The 20,326-nt window shown below is 49.6% G+C and overlaps 7 protein-coding genes across 7 annotated transcripts; 3 read left to right on the forward strand and 4 right to left on the reverse strand.

Moving 5' to 3' along the window:
- Positions 1-398: 398 nt before the first annotated feature.
- On the forward strand, positions 399-4,226 carry FOBCDRAFT_231772 (uncharacterized protein). The gene has a single exon (XM_031190428.3). The coding sequence runs from the start codon at positions 711-713 to the stop codon at positions 4,107-4,109; it is 3,399 nt and encodes a 1,132-aa protein (XP_031034413.2). The 5' UTR covers positions 399-710; the 3' UTR covers positions 4,110-4,226.
- FOBCDRAFT_168427 (nucleolar protein,Nop52-domain-containing protein) lies at positions 4,227-5,280 on the reverse strand. The gene is made up of 2 exons (XM_031190427.3): positions 5,072-5,280; positions 4,227-5,023 (listed from the first exon to the last, which is right to left on the reverse strand). The coding sequence occupies exons 1-2, from the start codon at positions 5,121-5,123 to the stop codon at positions 4,356-4,358; spliced, it is 720 nt and encodes a 239-aa protein (XP_031034412.2). The 5' UTR covers positions 5,124-5,280; the 3' UTR covers positions 4,227-4,355.
- Positions 5,281-5,771: 491 nt separating this feature from the next.
- Positions 5,772-7,227, forward strand: FOBCDRAFT_323124 (uncharacterized protein). The gene is made up of 2 exons (XM_031190429.3): positions 5,772-5,956; positions 6,006-7,227. The coding sequence occupies exons 1-2, from the start codon at positions 5,881-5,883 to the stop codon at positions 7,097-7,099; spliced, it is 1,170 nt and encodes a 389-aa protein (XP_031034414.2). The 5' UTR covers positions 5,772-5,880; the 3' UTR covers positions 7,100-7,227.
- An 18-nt stretch (positions 7,228-7,245) lies between these two features.
- FOBCDRAFT_53367 (uncharacterized protein) lies at positions 7,246-7,736 on the reverse strand. The gene is made up of 2 exons (XM_031190430.3): positions 7,474-7,736; positions 7,246-7,416 (listed from the first exon to the last, which is right to left on the reverse strand). Exons 1-2 carry the CDS (start codon positions 7,665-7,667, stop codon positions 7,392-7,394), a joined length of 219 nt encoding a protein of 72 aa, XP_031034415.1. The 5' UTR covers positions 7,668-7,736; the 3' UTR covers positions 7,246-7,391.
- A 714-nt stretch (positions 7,737-8,450) lies between these two features.
- Positions 8,451-9,374, forward strand: FOBCDRAFT_231776 (HIT-like domain-containing protein). Its single transcript, XM_031190431.3, has one exon. It carries the CDS (start codon positions 8,609-8,611, stop codon positions 9,194-9,196), a length of 588 nt encoding a protein of 195 aa, XP_031034416.2. The 5' UTR covers positions 8,451-8,608; the 3' UTR covers positions 9,197-9,374.
- An 864-nt stretch (positions 9,375-10,238) lies between these two features.
- Positions 10,239-11,229, reverse strand: FOBCDRAFT_243682 (uncharacterized protein; the record flags this gene model as incomplete). The annotated part of the gene is made up of 2 exons (XM_031190432.2): positions 10,239-11,027; positions 11,083-11,229. The coding sequence occupies 2 exons, from the start codon at positions 11,227-11,229 to the stop codon at positions 10,239-10,241; spliced, it is 936 nt and encodes a 311-aa protein (XP_031034417.2).
- A 2,498-nt stretch (positions 11,230-13,727) lies between these two features.
- On the reverse strand, positions 13,728-15,000 carry FOBCDRAFT_53380 (uncharacterized protein). Its single transcript, XM_031190434.3, has 3 exons — positions 14,697-15,000; positions 14,251-14,351; positions 13,728-14,095 (listed from the first exon to the last, which is right to left on the reverse strand). Exons 1-3 carry the CDS (start codon positions 14,780-14,782, stop codon positions 13,827-13,829), a joined length of 456 nt encoding a protein of 151 aa, XP_031034419.2. The 5' UTR covers positions 14,783-15,000; the 3' UTR covers positions 13,728-13,826.
- Positions 15,001-20,326: the final 5,326 nt, after the last annotated feature.

Consider the following 20,326-nt stretch of genomic DNA (forward strand, 5'->3'; position numbering starts at 1 on the left):
AGCTAACTACTTTGATCAATCTTGATTGTTAGAAAGGTGTAAGATAGAAACCCATGAATTGTGCCAAATTGCATGGTTGGCATCAACAATGATCTATTAGATTTAACTAAGCTTATGCTATTTTTGATAAGGCTGAGTTGACAGCAAGCCGCCAACCATGGTTTAAGCAGATTGGAGGAAAGTTTAAAAGTGTCGGTGGATATTCAGACAGGTAAATTTCTCATCTGAGCCAGGTCATAACCGTAAAGGTCTTTAATAAAGGTTATCATTATGACACTTGCGGTAGCTGTAAATTGGTGGTGATGCCGCGGTAACGGTGAGACGTGGTCGGTGGAACGGTGACCCCACCTCCGTTAATGACGGGACGGGGACACTATGACAGGCCACCCATGCTCATGCTCGGCCACTTTCTGTAGCCTCCAACGCGTTTAAACCACGACTCGACAAAAACATTTGGTCAATCATCTTTTTGCGCGCGCTGTTGATATTTTGATTCGCGACTGTACAAGATACCCGACCTCCAGTTGTACGAACATCCACTTGACATACCCAGACATATAGTTACGACTATCACATCCGAGCGACCATATTACCGTATCCGAATACTTTTAGTCGCCATCGCGATGCAATGAACGCGCTTCCCACGACGACAAATAATGTGCTATCGACCTCACCATAACTGCATATAATCACACCCAATTGTGTCACCGATGGATCGCGACAAGAGCTCGCTGGCCGAGCGGCCTAGTCAGCTTATTGTGAAGCAATCCGGAAGGAAACCTCTTTTCGCAAGCAACATCCCGCGGGGAACCGACAGGAATAAGGAGAATGATCAAGCGCAGCAGAATAATTCAAGGTTTGGCTCTAGTATACAAAGCAATGGGTTCGCGCGATCGACAAATTCAGATCTCGACAGGAGAGCAAGCATCGGTAGTCTTGGATCGCGCGACAGCAAATTACCTACACCAGGATTTTCCTCCTCCACTCGAAAACGACTCTCAATGACCGATGCTTTCCGTCTCGCTGCAAAGGAAATTGAGGATGACAGCGATGGCACACAACCGGTTGATGCGTCGCCTAGTCCAGCGCCCCGGGTTTGGCGCGAGAGACACGAAGGAGAAGGAAATCAAATGCGGCAGATGTTAAGTCACGATCACCTGGACACAAAGGCACCGAGTCGCCCATTCTCCCGAGGGTCAATTGCTTCAAGAATACCCGAAATAAAAAAAACGCCAGACAAGACCGAGTCGCCACGACGACGGAACTTTTATGGCAAGTCCAGGGCAGGACTTTCCTTTACGCCTAGAGAGCCGACCCAGGAGAGTACTACGCCTGCGCATGCACCTCCAACTACCACCGTCAATGGGATAAGACCTGACAGTCGGCCTGGGAGTGCTGCTGGACTACGAATAGGCTCGCACTCGTTGAGACAAATGCCTTCGAAAGACGACCTGACGAAACAAGGACGGATTCCAGCTCTAGTCCCTGGTATTGAGGAGTTGTATCCGTCAATTGAGGGCCCAGAAGCTCAAAACGAGGCACCTGGCCCAGCATCTCCCGAAAAGAGTTTCGCATGGCAGGTGGATGACGACTTTACGGCTGGAGAGTTACAAGTTTCGGATAGTCCAAGGCTTCGCATGGGTGCGCGTCCGTTTGCAAACCGCATTCACTTCGATGAAGGCAGTGAAATTGACATAAACTCACGGACGAGGGTGGCGCCGCCCGGGGCGAGGAACACCAAGCTTGATGAGATTCGGTCACGGGAGGTCAAGACAGGAAGCGATATTCCTCTTGAGCCGCCGCGACCACATAATACAAAAATAGACGAGATACGGGAGCGTGAGGAAAAGGTCGAGCATCAAATACCCATACCTGATCGAAACGCACCAAGACCAAGAAATACCAAATTGGACGACATACGACAGCGGGAGGTTAACGGCATACCCAGGAGGTCAATGGCATCAATTAAGTTAGAAGAGATTCGTGAGCACAATGCAATGAGTCGCTCACGCTCTCCAGAAGATCGACCCAGGACGAGCCGAGGGATGCTCCCAGAGACAAAAACTACAAGTGAATTCGAACCGAAAGAGCCGTCGCCCCGACCTAGGTCTGCTTTTGAAGGGGCCGGTGTCAGTATCCCCGACACGCCTGTGACAATATTCAAGTCGCGACGCGAGAGCGCAGAATCGGACCACCCCAGGGAGGATGGTGACTCAAAGGACGAGACAAGTCGTGCGCGACCAGGTCTGTCGCACACACGTACTGATTCCCGAGACTTACTACGACGCCTGGCGCGGGCTGCCAGTTCCAGCCCTGCGCCAGAACCTGAGCCGCGACAGGTGGCCGACAGTGACAAACCCGCTCTGTTGCCCCTAGAACCCAAGCCTGACGCTGCTTCTGCAATTCCTCAACCTTCAACCAGCAATGGCTACCGAAATCGTCAACATCGCTCTAACAGAGATTTCAGTCCCAAACCTAGTGTCGCATTTACTGGCCTGTCTCGAACTCGTTCAACGGAATCTGTTAAGAGTAAGAAATCCATGAATTCAGAGGCGGACCCTACGGACCGCATTGAGGCGGAGGCCAATCTGTTTGCGCCTGGCGACAATCACTCTGAGAAAGGCTCTATGAAGGCCCCATCTCCAGAGCCTGATATCGACGATGAAAAAGAGCTCGATGCGACACCACGACCGACGAAGCCGGATCCATTGACTATGCCCACGCCAAAGGTCACGGGTGCATACGTGGAAACACCAGCGACAGTCAAGGTGGAGAAGATCGAAGTAAAAGACAACCAAGAAAAGCCAAAGAGGGAGGAAAGGCCATTGCGACAAAGATCTGCATCGTTCCGTGATAAAAGGACGGATCGTGCTCTGAGTGGCAGCGATAGGGACACAGCATCAGACCCGGGGACAGATGACAAACTTAGCACCAAGACTTCGTCAAGTGGGGTGAGGAGACGGCGCACTCGTTCTTTGTCACGGCGCCGAGGAACACTGAAAAACTCGGCCAAGCTTCCAACAGTCAAAGACGACCTAAAAGAACTTCAACGAACACATCACATTGAGGACTCGACGTTGGATGATCTTGAAGAGGTTCTTCTCGGTCGCAAAGCCCCATCTCAAGAAGTTGAGGCTCTCCTTGATAAACTACCTGAGAACCCATCACTTGATGACGATTTCGACTTCGACTTGGAACTTGACACCAAACTGAACACACGAACAAACCAAATCGATCCTCAGAACAACGACAACTCTGATCTGGATCGGCTCACCCGCATGAACAATACCCTCAAGAACAGCCTGTTCGGAATCCATACCGCAGCAAGGGGCATTGAACGTCTTTCTGATCAAGTCAGCACCAAGAACAAAGCTGCCGAGAACAAGGCTGCTGAAGAGAAGTCAGCTGAGCTCAAGACACCTAAAGAGGAGCCAACTGAGAAAAACCTCCTTGACATCGTCAAACCCGAGCCGCTGCCGGAAAAGATGGCCACCCTTCACGACAACGGCGGCGCTGGCACCGCCTTCATCACGCATTCCGACGGCAAGACGGTGTCTTACGTTTCACTACCTATTCCACCACTCTTCCACCGCAAACCATCCTTCCGCTTCACAATCCTTGGTCTTCTTCTTTTCCTCCTCGGCCTTTGGTATGCTCTCGAGTCTACTATGTGCCTCGCCTTCTGTCGTCCAATCAGCTGCAGCAATCCTCCTTGCGTCTGGTCCGTCGATGATCCCACCTTTGGAAATGCCATTCCCGTGAAGTTGGACCAGTGGGCTACTGGGGGCCGTGGTCGCATCCTAGCTGGACAACTCAAGGAAGAAGTGGATGATTGGTTTGCCGACATGAAGGACATCTTGTACGATCGCGAAATCACCGATATTGACATTCACGGGCTCTCATTTGAGCAGAAGCGTCAGCATCGTCGTCGTCTCCGCAAGAAGGGCCTTATGAAACGTCGCATACAGACATCCGAGGAGCGAGCAAGGCTGGAAGCTTGGAAGCGAGCCCAGGAGGAGGAACAACGACAGAAGGAAGCGAGAGAGATGGGCTATGAGATTCGAGTCGACGATGATGAGACTGTCGGAGGAGATACCAGGGTTTGGTGAATTCAGCGTCTACAATGGTCAGGGTGGTGGTTCTACAGGGGCACAAAGGGACGGTTTACATTGCTATTAAATGCATATCGGAGCGGGCGTTCAAAGATACATTATTGCACTCTTCAAGTAGTAATGATAATAGATGGTGGTGATATTCTCAGATGGTATCGACCTCGTGCCCATATATAAAGAAGTCGGGCATATCCGCAATGCATTTTCCCTATCCCAACGCCATGCGCCTGCAAATACCGGCTCTTAATCGTCAATACCACCCCATTCCTCATCTTCCTCCATCTCATCACCACTGGCAGCCTTAATCCACGGCAACCTCTCATCCTCATAACTCTCAGCACAGCGCGCCCTCACAGGCTTAACAGGACATGTCTTCAGCGCAATGATAACATCCCCCAAGCTCTTAACAAACTTCTCAGCCTCAGGCTGCTCCAGCGCCTCCTCACGCTCCAACTCATCGACCCAGATATCCAGCGCATGCAATCTGATACCCACAGGGCTCTTTCGCAGATCACCCTCCTTCTCAAAAGGAAACTCCTCCAACACAGCCACAATAGCCTCTACATCACCGTCCTTCCAGCCTCGCTCGCGAGCTAGTCGTACGTGGGAAGCGAAAACGCGACGGACGAGGAGGAGAAACTTTTCAAGACGGTAGACGTCGATGCCTGTCCACTGGGCGCCTACGACGGCCCAGAAGGCGCGCAGCCAGGGGATGGCGCAGGCCGGCTTGAGGGTGAAGAGGAGGTTGGCGAGATCTGTGGCGAGACGTTGCTGGGGGATGGGTCGGTCGGTCATCCACAGGGCGTAGAAGAGGCCTTTCCATAGCTTCTGGGCGTCGACGTCGGAGAGGCTTGAGCGCGAGGAGAGGAATGTTGAGAGGGATTCTAGGGAGGACATTCGAAGTTTGCGATCTGGAGAAGTTAGCAAGATTATTGACGAGAGGATTGGGGAGGACGAACCGCTTGAAGCGAGGTTGCGAATAAAGGGCATTTGGGATTCGTGCTCGGCCATTTTGGAGAGTAGAGCGTCAATGGCTCTGTTGTAAAGTTTATGGCGATCGTGATAATTGGGTGGTAAGGTTGGGGCTATGGAAAGAGAAGTGTTGGTGATAGTTTGGTTGGTGTTGAAAAATGTCAAAGATGCTATGCGATGCTGGGCAACTTTTTTTCTGGCATGTCGGATCTAGTGGGGGCCTCACCGAGAAGTGGGGCCGGCTCTTGTAAGGGACTCTCAGATGTAAAAGTTCACATTGAAGACTGAAGGGTCATGATCATAACTACAACGCAGTACGTGCCAGTGTTTGTATTAAATAATCAAGTGAGTATTATTCATGAGATAAATACGGTTGTACATAATCTGAATAACAATATCGCTAGCTCCGGTAGCAGATAGATACCCTTTCGAAACTGGCAGGGCTACAGACTTCAGCTCTTGGATTGAGTCTTCCATATAAATAACACAACTCAAGGAAGGCCAAATATCATGCATTTTAAATCCTAGTATTTAAATGAATAGTTAGGCACAGGCTTAGATTTAACAAGCATCAATATCAGGCTTATTCAGCTTCATTTTGCATTGACAGACTCTCAGCGAATGACCCCGCGCGGGGCATCCACATCGACTTGACCACGCCCAAAATTTTGAGGTCTCCATTTCGTCACTTTTCATTCCTTCCATACCCTTCTAGACACCAAGCTCTGCCTCACCGTCCGCCCAAGAGCTCACTTTATCAACCTCGCTCTTCAGTAATAAGGGCAAATAATTGAATATGGCATCTGCCTCTACAGACGAAGCCTCCAAGGCGTCTTCGCCTCCCGTCGCTATTGTCTGCGTCGGCATGGCAGGTAAGTTGCAAAGCTGATCGTTGCGCAACCTTATCTAACCCTCTCTTAGGATCTGGAAAGACTACTTTTATGCGACGTATCAACGCTCACCTCCATCAGAATGATCAGCCTCCATATGTCATCAACCTCGATCCCGCTGTGTTGTCGGTACCATTCGAGTCCAACATCGATATTCGAGACTCGGTCAACTATGAGGAGGTCATGAAGCAGTACAACCTTGGTCCCAACGGTGGAATTCTCACTTCGCTCAACCTCTTCGCTACAAAGGTTGATCAGGTCGTCAACCTCCTCGAGAAGCGCACCCAGCCCGATCCCGAGAAGCCCGATCGCAAGCCCATCGATAGAATTTTAGTCGACACGCCCGGTCAGATCGAAGTTTTTGTCTGGTCCGCATCCGGTACCATTCTTCTCGAGTCACTTGCGTCTTCTTTCCCTACAGTCATCGCCTACGTTATTGATACCCCACGAACTGCTTCCACTTCGACATTCATGTCCAACATGCTCTACGCCTGCTCCATTCTCTACAAGACCAAGCTTCCTATGATTCTCGTCTTCAACAAGACCGATGTCAAGGATGCGGCGTTTGCTAAGGAGTGGATGACCGACTTTGAAGCATTCCAGGAAGCGCTACGAAAGGATGAAGAATCAGATGAGCTGGGCGGTGCAGAGGGTGGTGGCCACGGTGGAAGCGGATACATGGGCAGCCTGCTCAACTCGATGAGTCTTATGCTGGAGGAGTTCTACGCACATCTCAGTGTTGTCGGCGTGAGTTCGCGACTGGGTACTGGCGTGGACGAGTTCTTCGAGGCCGTTGAGGAGAAGAAGCAGGAGTTTCTACGCGACTACCTGCCAGAGCTTGAGAAGAAGAGGGCAGAGCGTGAGGAGGCAAAGAAGGCTGCACGAGAGAAGGAGCTGGACAAAATGATGAAGGGCATGTCAGTCGGTGGCCTACCAGTCGCACAGAAGGAAGAGGACGAGGTGGATGTTGCCAGCGATGACGACGATGATACTGACTCAGACGAAGAGGCTCAGAAGCAGAGCCTCCAAGATCGATACTCAGCCGCCATGGACGATAACGAGGACTCTGTTATGAAGGATGCAAGTTTCGCCAAGTATCTCTACAACCAACAGAAGCAGCAATAAGGAAAAAATAGCATATAGCGGCGTTTGGGGTTTCGTAAGGATTTTATCTAGTTCACGGTTTAAGTTATGCAGGGTAGATATCGCAAGGCGACTTTGAAGGAAACAAAGAAGTAATCAATCACGCAGACTGTAACTCGCCATGCGCAAATCGTGTCGCATTGTCTATTCTTTCATTCGACGTAATTCCCAGACCCCTAAACTCCCATCTCGAAATATCAAAGTTGCCACAACACCTCTCGTCTTTATTCTTTGCAAGCTTTTTCTTTGGTATAAAAAATCATCGTCGGTATGTCTATCGGGCCTCGAACTGAACCATTCTACAAACACCGTTAGTGTCAACTCCTTCCAAACAGCTGAATCGCGCGCGAACGTACCGCTTGGTGCGCTCCTTGTAGAGAACACGGCCTGCACAGTGAGGGCACGCGACGGTGGCATCCTTTCCGAGGGTGACGCTGCCGCCGCAGTCGCCGCAGATATAGGACATGACGTGACGGACTTGGTGGTCGTCGCGGGTGCCGCCGCGCTGGCCGGCGTTGGCGGTGGGGACTTGGTACTCTTCACGGGGCATTTTGAGGCTGTGGTTTGGGTGGGTGTTTGGTGGTTTGATGCCTTTTTGGTGGTGGAGGAAAAGATTGGAGGTGGCATTGGTCATGAAGGCGGTGATGGGAAAGTTTGGACGGCAGAATTGGGCGGTGAGCGGTGGGAGGTGCGTGGGTGCATGGGTACGTACCGTTTTGAATGGACGGCTTTTACGATGATCTGGGCGTCAAATGCTCGGCTTTGTTTTTAGAGCTGCTATGAGAGGTCCAATGCTACCCGAAGTGGTGATGTTCAAGACGATATCTTCTTTTCGTTTCTCCTCATATGTTGTCGCTGTTGATTGCTCCCTTCGTGGTAGGGTTGTGTTGTAACCAAAGCTTGACTACTTACCTATTTCACGGTGATGCACTGTCCTAGGAAGTGCTTAGATCACCCAAGCGCAGCTAAGAAAAGGATCTTTCTATCTTGTTCCCATCTATGGATGGTATGCAATGCAATGCTATTCTCATTGACTTGTAAGCGCAGGCCAGTGATTGTGTCAGAGTACAAGCTACCTTCAACGATAAGCAAATACTTCTCAAGTTCTCCCATAGTTCTATCTTCAAATACAGTGCCCACGCAGTTTATGATAAGGAGATGGCTCAACACTCCTCTTATGCTGGCCTCAAGTCGATGAGCTAATGTTGAATAAGAAGCAAACGTTAGCGGGCGGTTGGAGCAGGCTGCACCCCACAGAGATTAACCTCCACTAAATGCACTAAATTAAACACCCCAGTTCCCGATCTCCAGTTCCTGGCAAGCCCCGGTCCATCATCTCAACCTCGGTACCATCTCTTCACGCTCATGAACTTGGAACATCATCAACCTCAACATCGACGTCATTAATTTCACTCAAACCTCTCGCTATTCATCCAAACATACTCAAGCTCATACCAACTCATACATCATATCTTGAGAAGATCATCGACCATGTTTGATCCTTCAGCTCCTCCGGCATCATCATGTCCCTTCTGCACAATCTCATCCACCTTCGTGCCATTCGACCCCTTAAATCCACCGCCATCAACATCTTCACTCATCAACCCAGAGCTCGTATCACCCGCCTCATTCATCGTTCTCTCAACGCCAGTCCTCGTCGCCTTTCTCGACATTCTACCGCTAAGTCGCGGCCATCTTCTTCTCTGCACACGGCCTCATCGTCCTAAACTCAGCGACGTGACGGCTTCTGAATCCGCGCATCTGGGCCGTTATCTGCGCGTTCTATCAAAAGCCATGGCTCGTGCGACGGGTATTGAAGATTGGAACGTGGTGCAGAATAACGGGGCGGCTGCTGCGCAGGTTGTACCGCATATGCACTTTCACATCATCCCGAGGCCAGAGATTAGAGCTAGTGGGAGATTTAGCGAGAGCTTTACTATGTTTGGGAGGGGGAGGAGAGAAGAGTTGGATGATGATGAGGCAGTGGTTTTGGCGGAGGAGTTTAGGCAGAGTATTGCCGCCGTGATGAGGGAGGAAGAGGAAGAGGAGAAACAAAAAGAGAGCAAGGCCAAGCTATGATAGTTGAAGATGCATTTCTTGTTACCTTATTGGCGTTCAGCGATCTAGGAGAGGAGGTGGTTTGCCAAGTACTTGGCGTTCAAGAGATTCATAGAGTTCTATACTTCTCGACCTAATACCCTTTGATGAAGACATGTCTTCATCGAATTATCGCATACCTTTACCCATCATATCTAATGAATTCCTTGGTCGGACAAAGGTCACACTCGGCAGTTTTGAACCTCTTCTTAGGCTCATTCAGTACCTCCATCTTATAATCTTTCGCCTCCCCATTCATCCAAATTTTGGTTGGACTCTCGAGGCGTGACACTCTTTGGAACGACACTCTTGCCTCGTTGCAACAATGCCACTTGCTACAGTATCTTCTATATTTATCCTGCCATTTCTAATTGCCATATAGAGTTGATCAAGGTCATCCCAGCCATGAAAAGCCTTGTTGCGTAAGCCTTGGCAACAGCTATACACCATCTTCGTCTCGAACCCGATACCAGTCTCACCAGAAATTGCGGCCCGGCAGCTCTTGCATAGGATTATTGGGTCAATTACACTCAACCATTTGGTCTCAAGATCCCGCGGACTCTTCTCGACACACCACCAAGCATCTTGAGAATAAGTCTTTGGCTGATGCGTATGGAAGTGGGTGAGACATTATATGAGGATCATATCTTAACGAGGATGACAGCAGTAATTGAGATTCAGTATCTAACCAATCGCACCAGACATTTAACCGACATATTAAACAAAACAACATAAAGATATCAACATAACCCTCCAATGCGTAAGCTTCAGTTCTGGTACCGATGTCAAAAGCAACTCCTAAACCCATTAACCGGTGACCTTTAACCTCTACCATCCAATCCCAGCATGCTTTGTTTTTGTGATTTTCTAATACTTTTTAAAATAAAGATCCGATACGCAGTTTTTTTGTTTTGTTGTTCCATATTCGCCGTCATGTCCGATCATTTGCCTAGGTACCTTACGCCTACCCCCTTTTTTCCAATCCTTTTACCATCATGTACCTAAGAGAACTACCTGAACATTTCTAAACCAAACATCTTCGTGTATCGGGAGCAATTCGTCCCCGGAGCTCTCGTCTTTCTCTTTCTAACCTCGCCGTCTGCTTCTCCAGCGCGCGAATTCTCTCGCGAGCAAGATCAAGCACCTCGGCTTTGCTCACGCGACGATCATTGGCGATACCGCCTTCTGTGCCGGGAGCAGGGAGGACAGCGAGAAGACGCTCAAAGTGGGTGTTGAGACGCTTGCGGTATTGCTGCTCAACCTGATTGTGTGCAGCCCGCGCCTTGACTTCTTCTGAAGTCTCGCTGGGATGTCTGGGCTGAGCAGCAGCGCGCTTCTTGGGAGCACGCGATGCAGTGCGGAGCTGGGTGGGATTACGTTTAGGTCCGTCTTTACCCTTTGCCCTTCGCTTTGTTGCCGTTGAGCGCTTGCGCTTCTTGCTCGCTGGCTCCGAGTCATCGTCGTAGTCCTCATCGTCATCCTGATTATCTTCCTCAGGCTCAGACTCAGCTGGTGATAGCTCGTCTGCCATGGGCGGCGTGGGTAGGAATGTTGCCGCCGGCGAGACGTGAGCTGGCCAGACGGCGCCGAGGGATGGGCTGCCTGTGGATAGGTCGTAGCCTTCTGAGAAGGCGGATGAGGTGCGATGAGGAGGATGGACGGGGAATTGAGCCGGTGTCGTGGGATGGATGGCGTAACCGTTGGAGGAGAAGTCTCCAAAGGGACGGTCAAGGTAGGCAAGGTCTGTTAGAGGGGAGGGGAAGACGGTGTTATCGAGACTGGGCGTCTCAGGAGACTGAAGAGGGTTCTGCTGCTGAGAAGTGGGTTAGATATGTCTCTTGTGAGTTGGGTAGTTGAGAGTGACTTACTGTAGAAGCCTCGTAGGGGGCATCTAAGCCGGAGAAAGGCATGGCGGTAGTATCGATACCGTTCATCCAGTCATCGGGCATGCGTCCAAAGCGCGCAGCTCCGTCTCCGTCGCCGGCGGACTCGAGGAAAGTCGAGCTCATCATCATTGTAGGCCGCGTTTTGTTTAACGGTTATCCGCAAATACTAGATCTAGCACGAGGTTGTCCTTGAACCCCGTCATCACGAGAAGGGAGTGTAACAACGATCCCGAAGAGTGTTTTCGGTTTCTCTCTTCTCTATGCTTTTTCTGTCTTTTTGCTGGCTGAGTGTCTTTTTTAAAGAAAGAAGGGGGGGTTCTTGTTATAGGCAGTTAAGAAGGCGGCAGACTCGTAGTCGCGAGGCTGGTCGGATGTCTTTTGCTGTCGACAAGCCGCAAGCCATAACGTAGCTACTCTGTTTTCTGTTCCTTGTGATTTCTTCCGTTTCTCTCGTCTAGTTTTTTTGTGCGACGGGGAGAGAGCAGTAGACGGGAAGACCGTGAGTATACAGAGAAGGATAAAGATTCACAACTACAAACTTGGGCTGAACAGGTCCCCTTTTATAACAGACGTCTAGGGCACAAAAAACTCGAAAAGAGTGCCAAGACCCAACGCTCGTTCGCAAAAAGAGAGAAAATACCACCATGCATAACTACTACCAACTAATCCATCGAGGGTGGTGCCAAAGTATGAAAAGAAGCGGAGGATGGGCCAAGGGGGTATGGCATTACGACACCGAGACGAGAGGCACGGAATAATACCATAGTATGGCACATAGCACAGCACAGCCATGACACGGCCTCGGACCTGACGAGCCGTGACCGGAGGATGAGGGAGGGACGGGCCAATGTGATGCATCACAAGTTCAGGTGCTTGTTATCCTTCGCTTAAAGCATGGGCGTGAAGCTTGGAAGGGGAAAAATGCAATGGGTAACCAACCAATGTAAAGATTGATAACTTACACGCCTGAGTCAAGAGTATTCCGCAAAGGCCAATGGTCCACACGAAGAAGGTCTTGGCACCTGTCAAGGATGGGCATTCTGTTAGTAAAGCCGGGCCCTTGGCTACCTAATCGCCACGTAAGAGCGTTTCTGAAAGAGTTTCGTCACAGGGTTATCGTGTCCCTGTTATAAACAAAAAGGATAGACAATACTCTTGTACATTGAGTCTCACCGAGTCAGAAGAATATAATCAACCGTATCGTCAAAAGTCATGTCGTCGCGATAAACTAATACAAGAGCGGAACATGACAGGATAAAAAAAAAACTTGGGGTGGCCTGAGTGTATCCCCAGACGCTAACAGGCCCTCTCAGGTGGGGCTGATCCATGTAGAATGGGGTATCGTTGACTAACCTCAATCTCGTTTGCCTTGGAACAAGTCGCGGGGAATAGCCTCCTTCGCAAAGGCCATGTTTAGTTTTGCTTTGCGCCCTGTGAAGTTTTGAAGCAAGTGGTCACGAGCCAGCCTCAGACTCTGACAAATTCCGAAGCCCCGAGTCGAATCGAATAGAATCCACTGTCTTTTTGCGTTGGGTTCTTGGATAATGAGATCCGGTTGTTGAGTCACCGTGTAGTATTCATGCCATCATTGGAAGGCAATTCAGAGCTTTACTGTTGTATTTTTTTATTTTATTTTTTTAATTACAGAAGCAATGGACCGAGGTTATCATGACATGACTTCAAAGTGAAAAAACTAGATCCTGATCTTCAGGCTTGACCTTGTTAGGTCTGCCGCATGCCGCGTGGTACAGAATTGGCATGCAGCAGCCGATGATCGTATCAGACCACCCTGCAACGGCTATTGTTGCTGTATTGATTGATAATTACGGTACTGTAGGTACATGCTCGGTTCTTGGAAACTAAAAGAATCTGGGGTAAAGGATGGACGAACGTGGCCCCCGTTATTTGGTGTTGGCACTCGTCAGCTGAGAGATCAACGGCTTGAAAGTTCAACTCTCAAGTGCTGTGCTGTACCCTCGACAACTGGCCAGCAGCCATTGAGAAGATATTGTCTCTTTCAAATAGTTTTGTAACTCTATTTGTTTCATACACTTCCTTTCTCTCTCAAGTACAACTCCTCAATGTCTCTGCTCAATCCTCTCCTTCACAACGCCCTCACAAGATCATCCTACCTACGTACCATAGACACCCAAGAAAATATACGTCTCCTACGACAACACCCCCTATCAACCCCAAGAATAAACATCATGACCGTCAGCCAAACCCTCAACCTTCCCTCAGCCCTACCCGTTGCGGAGTCCCCCATGCCTTCTGAACCAATTACAACACCATGGCAGGGGTTTTGCGTCTTTTTTTCATGACATCCCCCCTGGGAAAAAGAGAACGTCTCGATGTTTATTTCCAAAACTTTATCTAAATGGGTAGATCGGTAAGTGGACACTGCGTGCGTGGGTAGATCAAGATTAAGATCAAGATCTGATCTGCCTTGGCTAGATCTGTGTGTGCTCGGGTGCATGATCATGAATATGATACTGACTTGTTAGTGAAGGGGATAATCAAGGAAAGGTACACAGGAGGAGGGCGGTATCACGAATAAGTGACTTCACAAATACCATCACCCAAATCAACCTACACTCAACCATGGCACAGCTCAGAGATAGTGACACTTCCAAGCAACAATATCCAGAGATAATTTCAATGCGTTGAAAGATATATGGAGTAAAGGGAACGAATTGCTATACGATAAACGAGTCGCCTCGTAGGTATTACTCGTCACCACCAGCTGTAACCGCTTTGGGCTCTGGGGTCTCGGTAGCAGCAGCAGCAGCAGGCGCCTCAGCAGGCTTGACGCCCTCCTTGGCTGGGGCAGAGACATCAGCAGTGTCTTCGTCGCCCTCGGCGTCCTCCTCGTCGCCTTCAGCTTCAGCGGCATCGTCGCCTTCCTCCTCCTCTTCTTCTTCCTCCTCCTCGGCATCGCCATTGGTTTCTTTGGTGTCTGCCTCGGCCGTCTTGCGCTTCTTCACAGGAGGCTCGGCTGAAATGATATGGTCAGCATTTGGCTCGGTATCATAGGCTGATTGCTAGGCTCTTGGAAATGACCGTGTAACTGGTAAGATGGGACATGGTGGATGGAAGGGATGGAAGTATGTATTGGTGGCGAGCTCTTCCAGGACATCGATAATAACTCACCCTTTGCATCAGCTTCGTCGTCTTCTTCATCTTCCTCCTCCTCCTCCTCAGCGTCCTCATCTTCTTCGCTTTGCTCTTCTTCGTCTGCGGTGGAGACGTACCTATTCACGTGTTGTCAGCCAATCGTCATCACCAAAATACAATCATCAACAACATGCTTCGATCGCGAAATCGCACAGCAGGAAACAATATTAAACACAAGGAGAATCATATTGCGATCGGGAAATACCGAAAATGACACGTGGGAATAGATTCAATCGCGAGATAGGTCGCATCGCATTGAATCGCATCTTGTGGTGGCATGCGACATCAGCCCTGCGCGCGCATCTTGGTAGGTCGCGCAACGAATAGCGCAACGATAAAATGTGCGCGATTGGACAATCGAAAGCTCTTCCAAAGACAATCGCAACAAGGTAACATGCAAAAGGAAGGCAAATGGTACTCACTCTTCCTCCTCCTCACCATCATCGTCTTCAGGGAGGGAGACGAGCTCCTCCTCCTCCTCCTCGTCTTGCTTTCTCTTGCGGGACATGGTGATAGTTACTGGTCTGTGTGATGTATGGGAGTCTGTAAAATGCGATTGGCAAGTTCAGGAGATCAGGGCGCTTCTCTCGGGGGGCAGAGGAGGGTTTTAAGGGTAGACAAGGCACAGCACGAGATAGAGAAGCTAGGTAAAGCAAGAATAGAAGAGAGGGAGAGAGAAAGAGATCCAGGGGGAGTGGGAACGGCAGAGGGTGGGAGAGGCTGCGTGTGCGCACTACACAAGAGCGAGAGGAGAGGAGCTGGAGGGCGAGACCAACAGCTACAGTAACAATGGAGCGATAGACAGCCCGAGAGCTTGTGTGAGAGCTCTCAATCCAGCCAATTGCGGCTGTCACAGTCATCCCATCATCACTGGATACACTCCATGGCACTATGTACAGACATCACTAACGAGACTCGTGTATGAATACATGGGAATGCAAGGAAACAATGCAACGCCCAGAAGTACAGTCCCACGAGCCTGTCATCGAAGGATGGATTGGGTGGCCCAGCTATGGTGTGGACAAGCTACCCGGAGGTAAGCTACCTACCTTACCTTGCCATATTACGCTGCAAGGCAAAAGCTTCTGGCTGCTTGCGAACCACCAGATCAAGTCCGATCAGGGCGACCAAGACGCGCAACAGACGTGCGTCCAATCAAGAGAGAGCTAGCCGAGTTTATCAGTTATGTACCCGGAAAGCATCGATGGCTGTTGGCTTTTCGGATTTGGGTTTTGCCTCTCCCGTCTTAGTACCAAGGAACAAGAGGAGAAAGAAATGTAACAAAAGAGAAAGGCGGGGGAATGGCCCCAGCCTTTGAGAGAGGGAGGGAGAGAGCTTGGGGACGCCAGTTGACTTCCGCCCAAGTGGCTGGGCAAACAAACAGCTTTGCCGGATATGTGACGTAGGACTTTCTCATTGTAGCCCAGACTCAGAGCTCGGTGGAAGTGTCTCGGAAATTCATAATCGCCGGGAACTGGGTCCTCTTGTTTGTTTGCTATTGCCTTTATCCCGCTCTTGTTTCCTTTCCTGTGCTGTAATTCATGGAACCAACGTGAGAAAGGCACAGTGCAATCGTTTCCATTCTGGTTTCTATCCTCGAGGGGCTGATACATGCCCTTGTCAGCAGCTATCGAGTCAACAAGGACGAACGGAGCTCTCTCCAAGCTCTGTAACATCTCACTTCTCCAAGAGCTTGGGGAAGCTTGGACCTCATTCACTCTGGGAATAAGTAAAAGTAAAACCGGGAGCGGATGACGGCGCAGGTTTCTCCGGCTCGTAATGCTTCAAGGATGATGCGCAGGTGAGACGAGTGCCCCTTGAACCGAACCGACGTCGGCGTCGGAGGGTTCGGTGGTGCGGCCGAAAATAATTGGCGTCATCGAAGAGTGATATGATGCTGAGGAGAGCACTATGCCCGGTCACGTGTTCGTGTTGGTCCATGCTCAAACATAACTTACCCTGAAGTCGCCATGGGAATTTTGGATTTGGTTCATGGGCGCTCTTAAAATTGACGGCGTTTGATTTCTGCTGGTTGACATGTTCTTCTTGGTATTTACTTTTTGCCTTTTTACTTTTGTCTTGATAACAGTTGTTGCGCGTCCTGACGCGTGAGGTTGACGCCGCTCAGCTGCATGACATTTCGATTCGCACGCCAGAGCTTATAGCCATGTGCTTGATTCCATGCTTCTCGCTGGCTGGACGACGAGACCAAAATCCTAACATTACTTAAAGAAGTGTATTAAGATGATCAATGCGAGAATCTGATATCAGAAAAAAGGAAGGGCAAAAAAAAAGCAAAGAGACAGGGACAGTCTCAGGTCTGAGCGGAGACAATGTCTTGTTCTCCCTGCCTCCGTCCCGTGTTTTCGCCTGCCCTCCGTTCGCTGGCGTTATTTCCAGGTTTGATGTCGATCCCAACACTGCATGAATAGTTTATTTGAATGATTACAGTGGCTTGAAGAACAATCGGCTCTGGGTATTGCAGCTGTGTCAAGTCACAGGTTAGTTGATGCATGCAGATATTCATATCATAAGGTCCCGGGTAGGCCGTCAGGCCGCTAGAAATCCCAGGATCCTGGACTTAGGGCTTATAATGGTGATACCAAGCCACGATAGCCAGAGTAAATTGAAGACCCTTCATTTCAAGTTCGTACTGAAAGACACTTACCATTTGACGACTGAAACGTCCGTTCCTGAGCGAATCGGGGTTGCACGGAATTCAGCTGAAATACCTTGAACTAGGCCACGACCCTTTGCATTCACTTCGAGTCTAGCTTCACTTCAACTGTCTCTACTATTGAAAGGCCAAGACGGGAACCGTTGTTTTTGCCTGCGCAATCTGGATCTCTTGAACGAGACGAGACCCTTTAGTATTGAGCGAGGCGTGATCCGCTGGATTGCTAGTTCGGGGTGGCTGCGCCTCGGTCATCATATCAAGACACGACATTGACGCGCGTGGTATAGTGTTTTGTTTGGATTTGCATAAACAAAATATGTCACTCTTCCCTGGACGACGGCGGGTGATGACGACGGGGGAACAGATCATGACCCGGTGGTTCGGAGTGGGCATGTGTAATTTGGATGTTACCGAGATGAGCTTCGGCATCTAGTATGGATCTTAGAAACATGCATGATTTATTGTACAGTACACTTCGCCCACGTTGTCTCACGTGCTATTAACGCATGTCTTATACAGTCTCTGAACTGGAATGTGGAATTCCATATCATGAGGACGTCTAATTACATCTCGATGGAATACACAACTCTGACGAGCTACTGTCTAAGCCGCGATCCTGCAATTAATACGCGCTCAGTAATTGTCAGCATACGTACTCGAATGCTAGCAAGCCTCCTTCGCCTAAAAGATGCACTTGTCGATGGGTGCCTCGTGCTTGACAGTCCAGCTCATTGACAAGGTTTCCACCAAAAAGCGGGGGGGGGGGTCTTAGCCGACTTCTTCAAAGGGTTCCAGAAGAACGCGCTCATGGCCAAGTCACGTCAAGTCAATCTTATTTCCGACCTCTGCACAAACTTAGGTTAATATTATGTTTACTTTTTAGACTTTGTAGCTGCAGAACAGAGAGATTAGCAGAGGCTTAGATGCCCCGCATGAGTGGTATTTCTTCACTGAGTCTACACTAAAGCAGTGAGATGGAGTTGTAAAACGTTGAGGTTTCCTTTTTGTCAGGCTATTTCGCCACGCTGAAGTCATTCTTACACTGAAGATGCTGCGTGTTGGATTTTCCCCTGAAGCCAGTGGAGATTATCAAGAAATCGCCGAGCGCAAGGCAGACGCAGAGATTCTTCCGTTGACGAGACGAAATAATCACGGAGCACGGAGCGAGACGAGTTGACAGTTACATAATCCCTGCGTGTCATCTCGATTCCATGTAGATCCAAGAATTCGAACTTCACCAGAAGCTCACCGGAAGAACAAGGGTCAGAATCCCACCAGAGCTGATCGGCCCTCGCTCCGCATAACATCGATTTCAAATCGCTGGGAACACAGTAGTAATGCAATCGTGATAAAATCGAGATTGGACAGGTAACCCGCGCGGACTCCTTCGTTTCTATCCATCCATTCATATTACGGTACGTCAGCAGCGCTATGCAACACAACATGGCCCCAGGAACATGGACTCGATGCGTTTAGGTTTAGTTGAGTTTACTGGGATCATGGATGAATGAATGGCTAAATGTTTCTTTGTTTTGTGCCTTGGAAGTTGTTCTCTCATCGACGTAATAGTTGATGGATAATATCGTGGATACCACCTGAAGCCATTTCATTAATTTCCAAATGTTTGGCTTAGCTAAAATGCATGGGGATAGAAAGAAAAAACAGGGTTGCATGGTGTCCCTGCAGCGGAATAAGATCCAGGTACCAGGCCGGTGTAATTGGCTGCCTTTTTTCTCACCCATCCACTCTTGGTCTGTCTTTTGACGCCATCAAATGGTCTACTCTCTGATGCTGCCTCCAAGGCAGAATAAGCCTAAGCAGAGCCTTTTCCACACTAGCAGAAGAAAAAAAGGGAGATGACTACCCGATGTGGGTAATCTACCAGTCGGGCATCCAGTCCGCGACGCCGCTTGTGTTCCTTTTGGACTGATGGAGAGACGTTAACGTGGACGGGAGGAACCCGTTGAGACGGTGCAGCGCCTTTGGGCCGGGCCCCTTTGCCGGAGGATGGGCTAACGAGAATTAGAGAGACGGGCTCGGAACGGTGGTTTCCAAAAACTCTCTACGCGAACAGATGCATATTATTCGGATTTCCTACTATGGATATAATTTTTTTTTTTTTTACCTGTGAGAAACCCCTTTCGTCCAATGAATTGTTGAGGTGGTGGTGCCGACACAGCTCAATGGCTTCAACTTGTGCTCAGAGGCTGTTTTGGTGAGAGGGGCAAGTTTAATTTGCACCTCATAGTCAGGAGGGGAAGGTCCTTTAAACTCCAATGAGGCTTGGATGAATGAGACGAACATAAGGGATGAAAGTATATGTTCCGTGATATTATATGCTGCCTCTAAGATATAGTCGATGCAGGCCATCATCATAGCGGCGCTATAGTGTAGATGATATGGACTGCAGTATGTGAGAAGTGACAGTCTATGGCTGCGCTGCTGATGATCTCTTGCTCGTATCAGCCAACCCTGTACCTCTTTTTGAGATTCATCACAAACACCAGATCGTCTAGATTGTCTCTCTGCCTTTCAGTGTGGCTCATGTTGCGCTGGCTAAGACTGTTCTATCCAGAAACGCGTTCCCTCCCTTGGAGTGTTTGAACATCCTCGGATTCACAAGCACCGTTTTCGCATATGACATGAGCCGTTAGAACCCCTGTTTCTCACAAGCCTCTCAGTATCACAACACCAATAAGCATATTCCTCCATGATTACGCCATTGAACCAACCAATTCGATCTCAACTGACTGTTTGTTTCTCTATTCTCCCAAACCTGGTTCCATGAAATCACCCTTGCTCTCATTCCCAGACCCAGACCCCCCGCCATCCAGGCCTGTTTAGGTCAACTGACTCGATATTGGCCCCCCTCTCACCAGCAATTTAGCGTGCGAAAAAGAGACCTTCCCAGCTGAAAGGACCCAGCAAAAGAACCAGAGTTGCTTCCCCGGGGGCACCATTCGGCCAATGGTGTTGTCTGTGACCTCTTGGTCGACTCATTTTCGTCTTGGTCATAGATGGGGGATAGAGTCGAGGAAGAAGGAGGGTGACAAGCAGGATAGACCAAACGGAAAAGACGCCGCAGGGCACAGTGACAGTGAAAGTGAAAGCCACGAGGCATGCGCCGCAGACCATACAACCCAACGGTCACAGTCGTACAAATCACATCGAATTTTAGCTTGGATGGCCTCGTTCGATCTTTTTTGTCAACCTCTGGCCCCTTTGCTCCTCTGCCTGGGCTGCGTTTGGTGGTGGATGGTGGATGGTGGATAGAACCACCATTGAATTTTTACTTTTGATGTGCTTCTTGGGTCTTGTCTCGTTTCTTCTTTTCCCCGCGCCACCTGTTACTGCAACTGCGACTTTGTGGCTCTT

The sequence above is a fragment of the Fusarium oxysporum genome, chromosome IX (genome assembly GCF_013085055.1).
Source record: "Fusarium oxysporum Fo47 chromosome IX, complete sequence".
In the NCBI taxonomy this organism is placed as follows: domain Eukaryota; kingdom Fungi; phylum Ascomycota; class Sordariomycetes; order Hypocreales; family Nectriaceae; genus Fusarium; species Fusarium oxysporum.

Bases quoted from the DNA above. Each gene is read 5' to 3' on its own strand.
- FOBCDRAFT_53380 (XM_031190434.3), bottom strand. From the start codon at position 14,782: ATGTCCCGCAAGAGAAAGCAAGACGAGGAGGAGGAGGAGGAGCTCGTC. The intron at 14,352-14,696 runs GTGAGTACCATT...ACACGTGAATAG, and splicing joins GATGGTGAGGAGGAGGAAGA to GTACGTCTCCACCGCAGACG. The intron at 14,096-14,250 runs GTGAGTTATTAT...ATATCATTTCAG, and splicing joins CGACGAAGCTGATGCAAAGG to CCGAGCCTCCTGTGAAGAAG.
- FOBCDRAFT_53367 (XM_031190430.3), bottom strand. From the start codon at position 7,667: ATGCCCCGTGAAGAGTACCAAGTCCCCACCGCCAACGCCGGCCAGCGC. The intron at 7,417-7,473 runs GTACGTTCGCGC...CGGTGTTTGTAG, and splicing joins TACAAGGAGCGCACCAAGCG to AATGGTTCAGTTCGAGGCCC.
- FOBCDRAFT_168427 (XM_031190427.3), bottom strand. From the start codon at position 5,123: ATGGCCGAGCACGAATCCCAAATGCCCTTTATTCGCAACCTCGCTTCA. The intron at 5,024-5,071 runs GTTCGTCCTCCC...TAACTTCTCCAG, and splicing joins TCGCAACCTCGCTTCAAGCG to ATCGCAAACTTCGAATGTCC.
- FOBCDRAFT_231772 (XM_031190428.3), top strand. From the start codon at position 711: ATGGATCGCGACAAGAGCTCGCTGGCCGAGCGGCCTAGTCAGCTTATT.
- FOBCDRAFT_323124 (XM_031190429.3), top strand. From the start codon at position 5,881: ATGGCATCTGCCTCTACAGACGAAGCCTCCAAGGCGTCTTCGCCTCCC. The intron at 5,957-6,005 runs GTAAGTTGCAAA...ACCCTCTCTTAG, and splicing joins TGTCTGCGTCGGCATGGCAG to GATCTGGAAAGACTACTTTT.
- FOBCDRAFT_231776 (XM_031190431.3), top strand. From the start codon at position 8,609: ATGTTTGATCCTTCAGCTCCTCCGGCATCATCATGTCCCTTCTGCACA.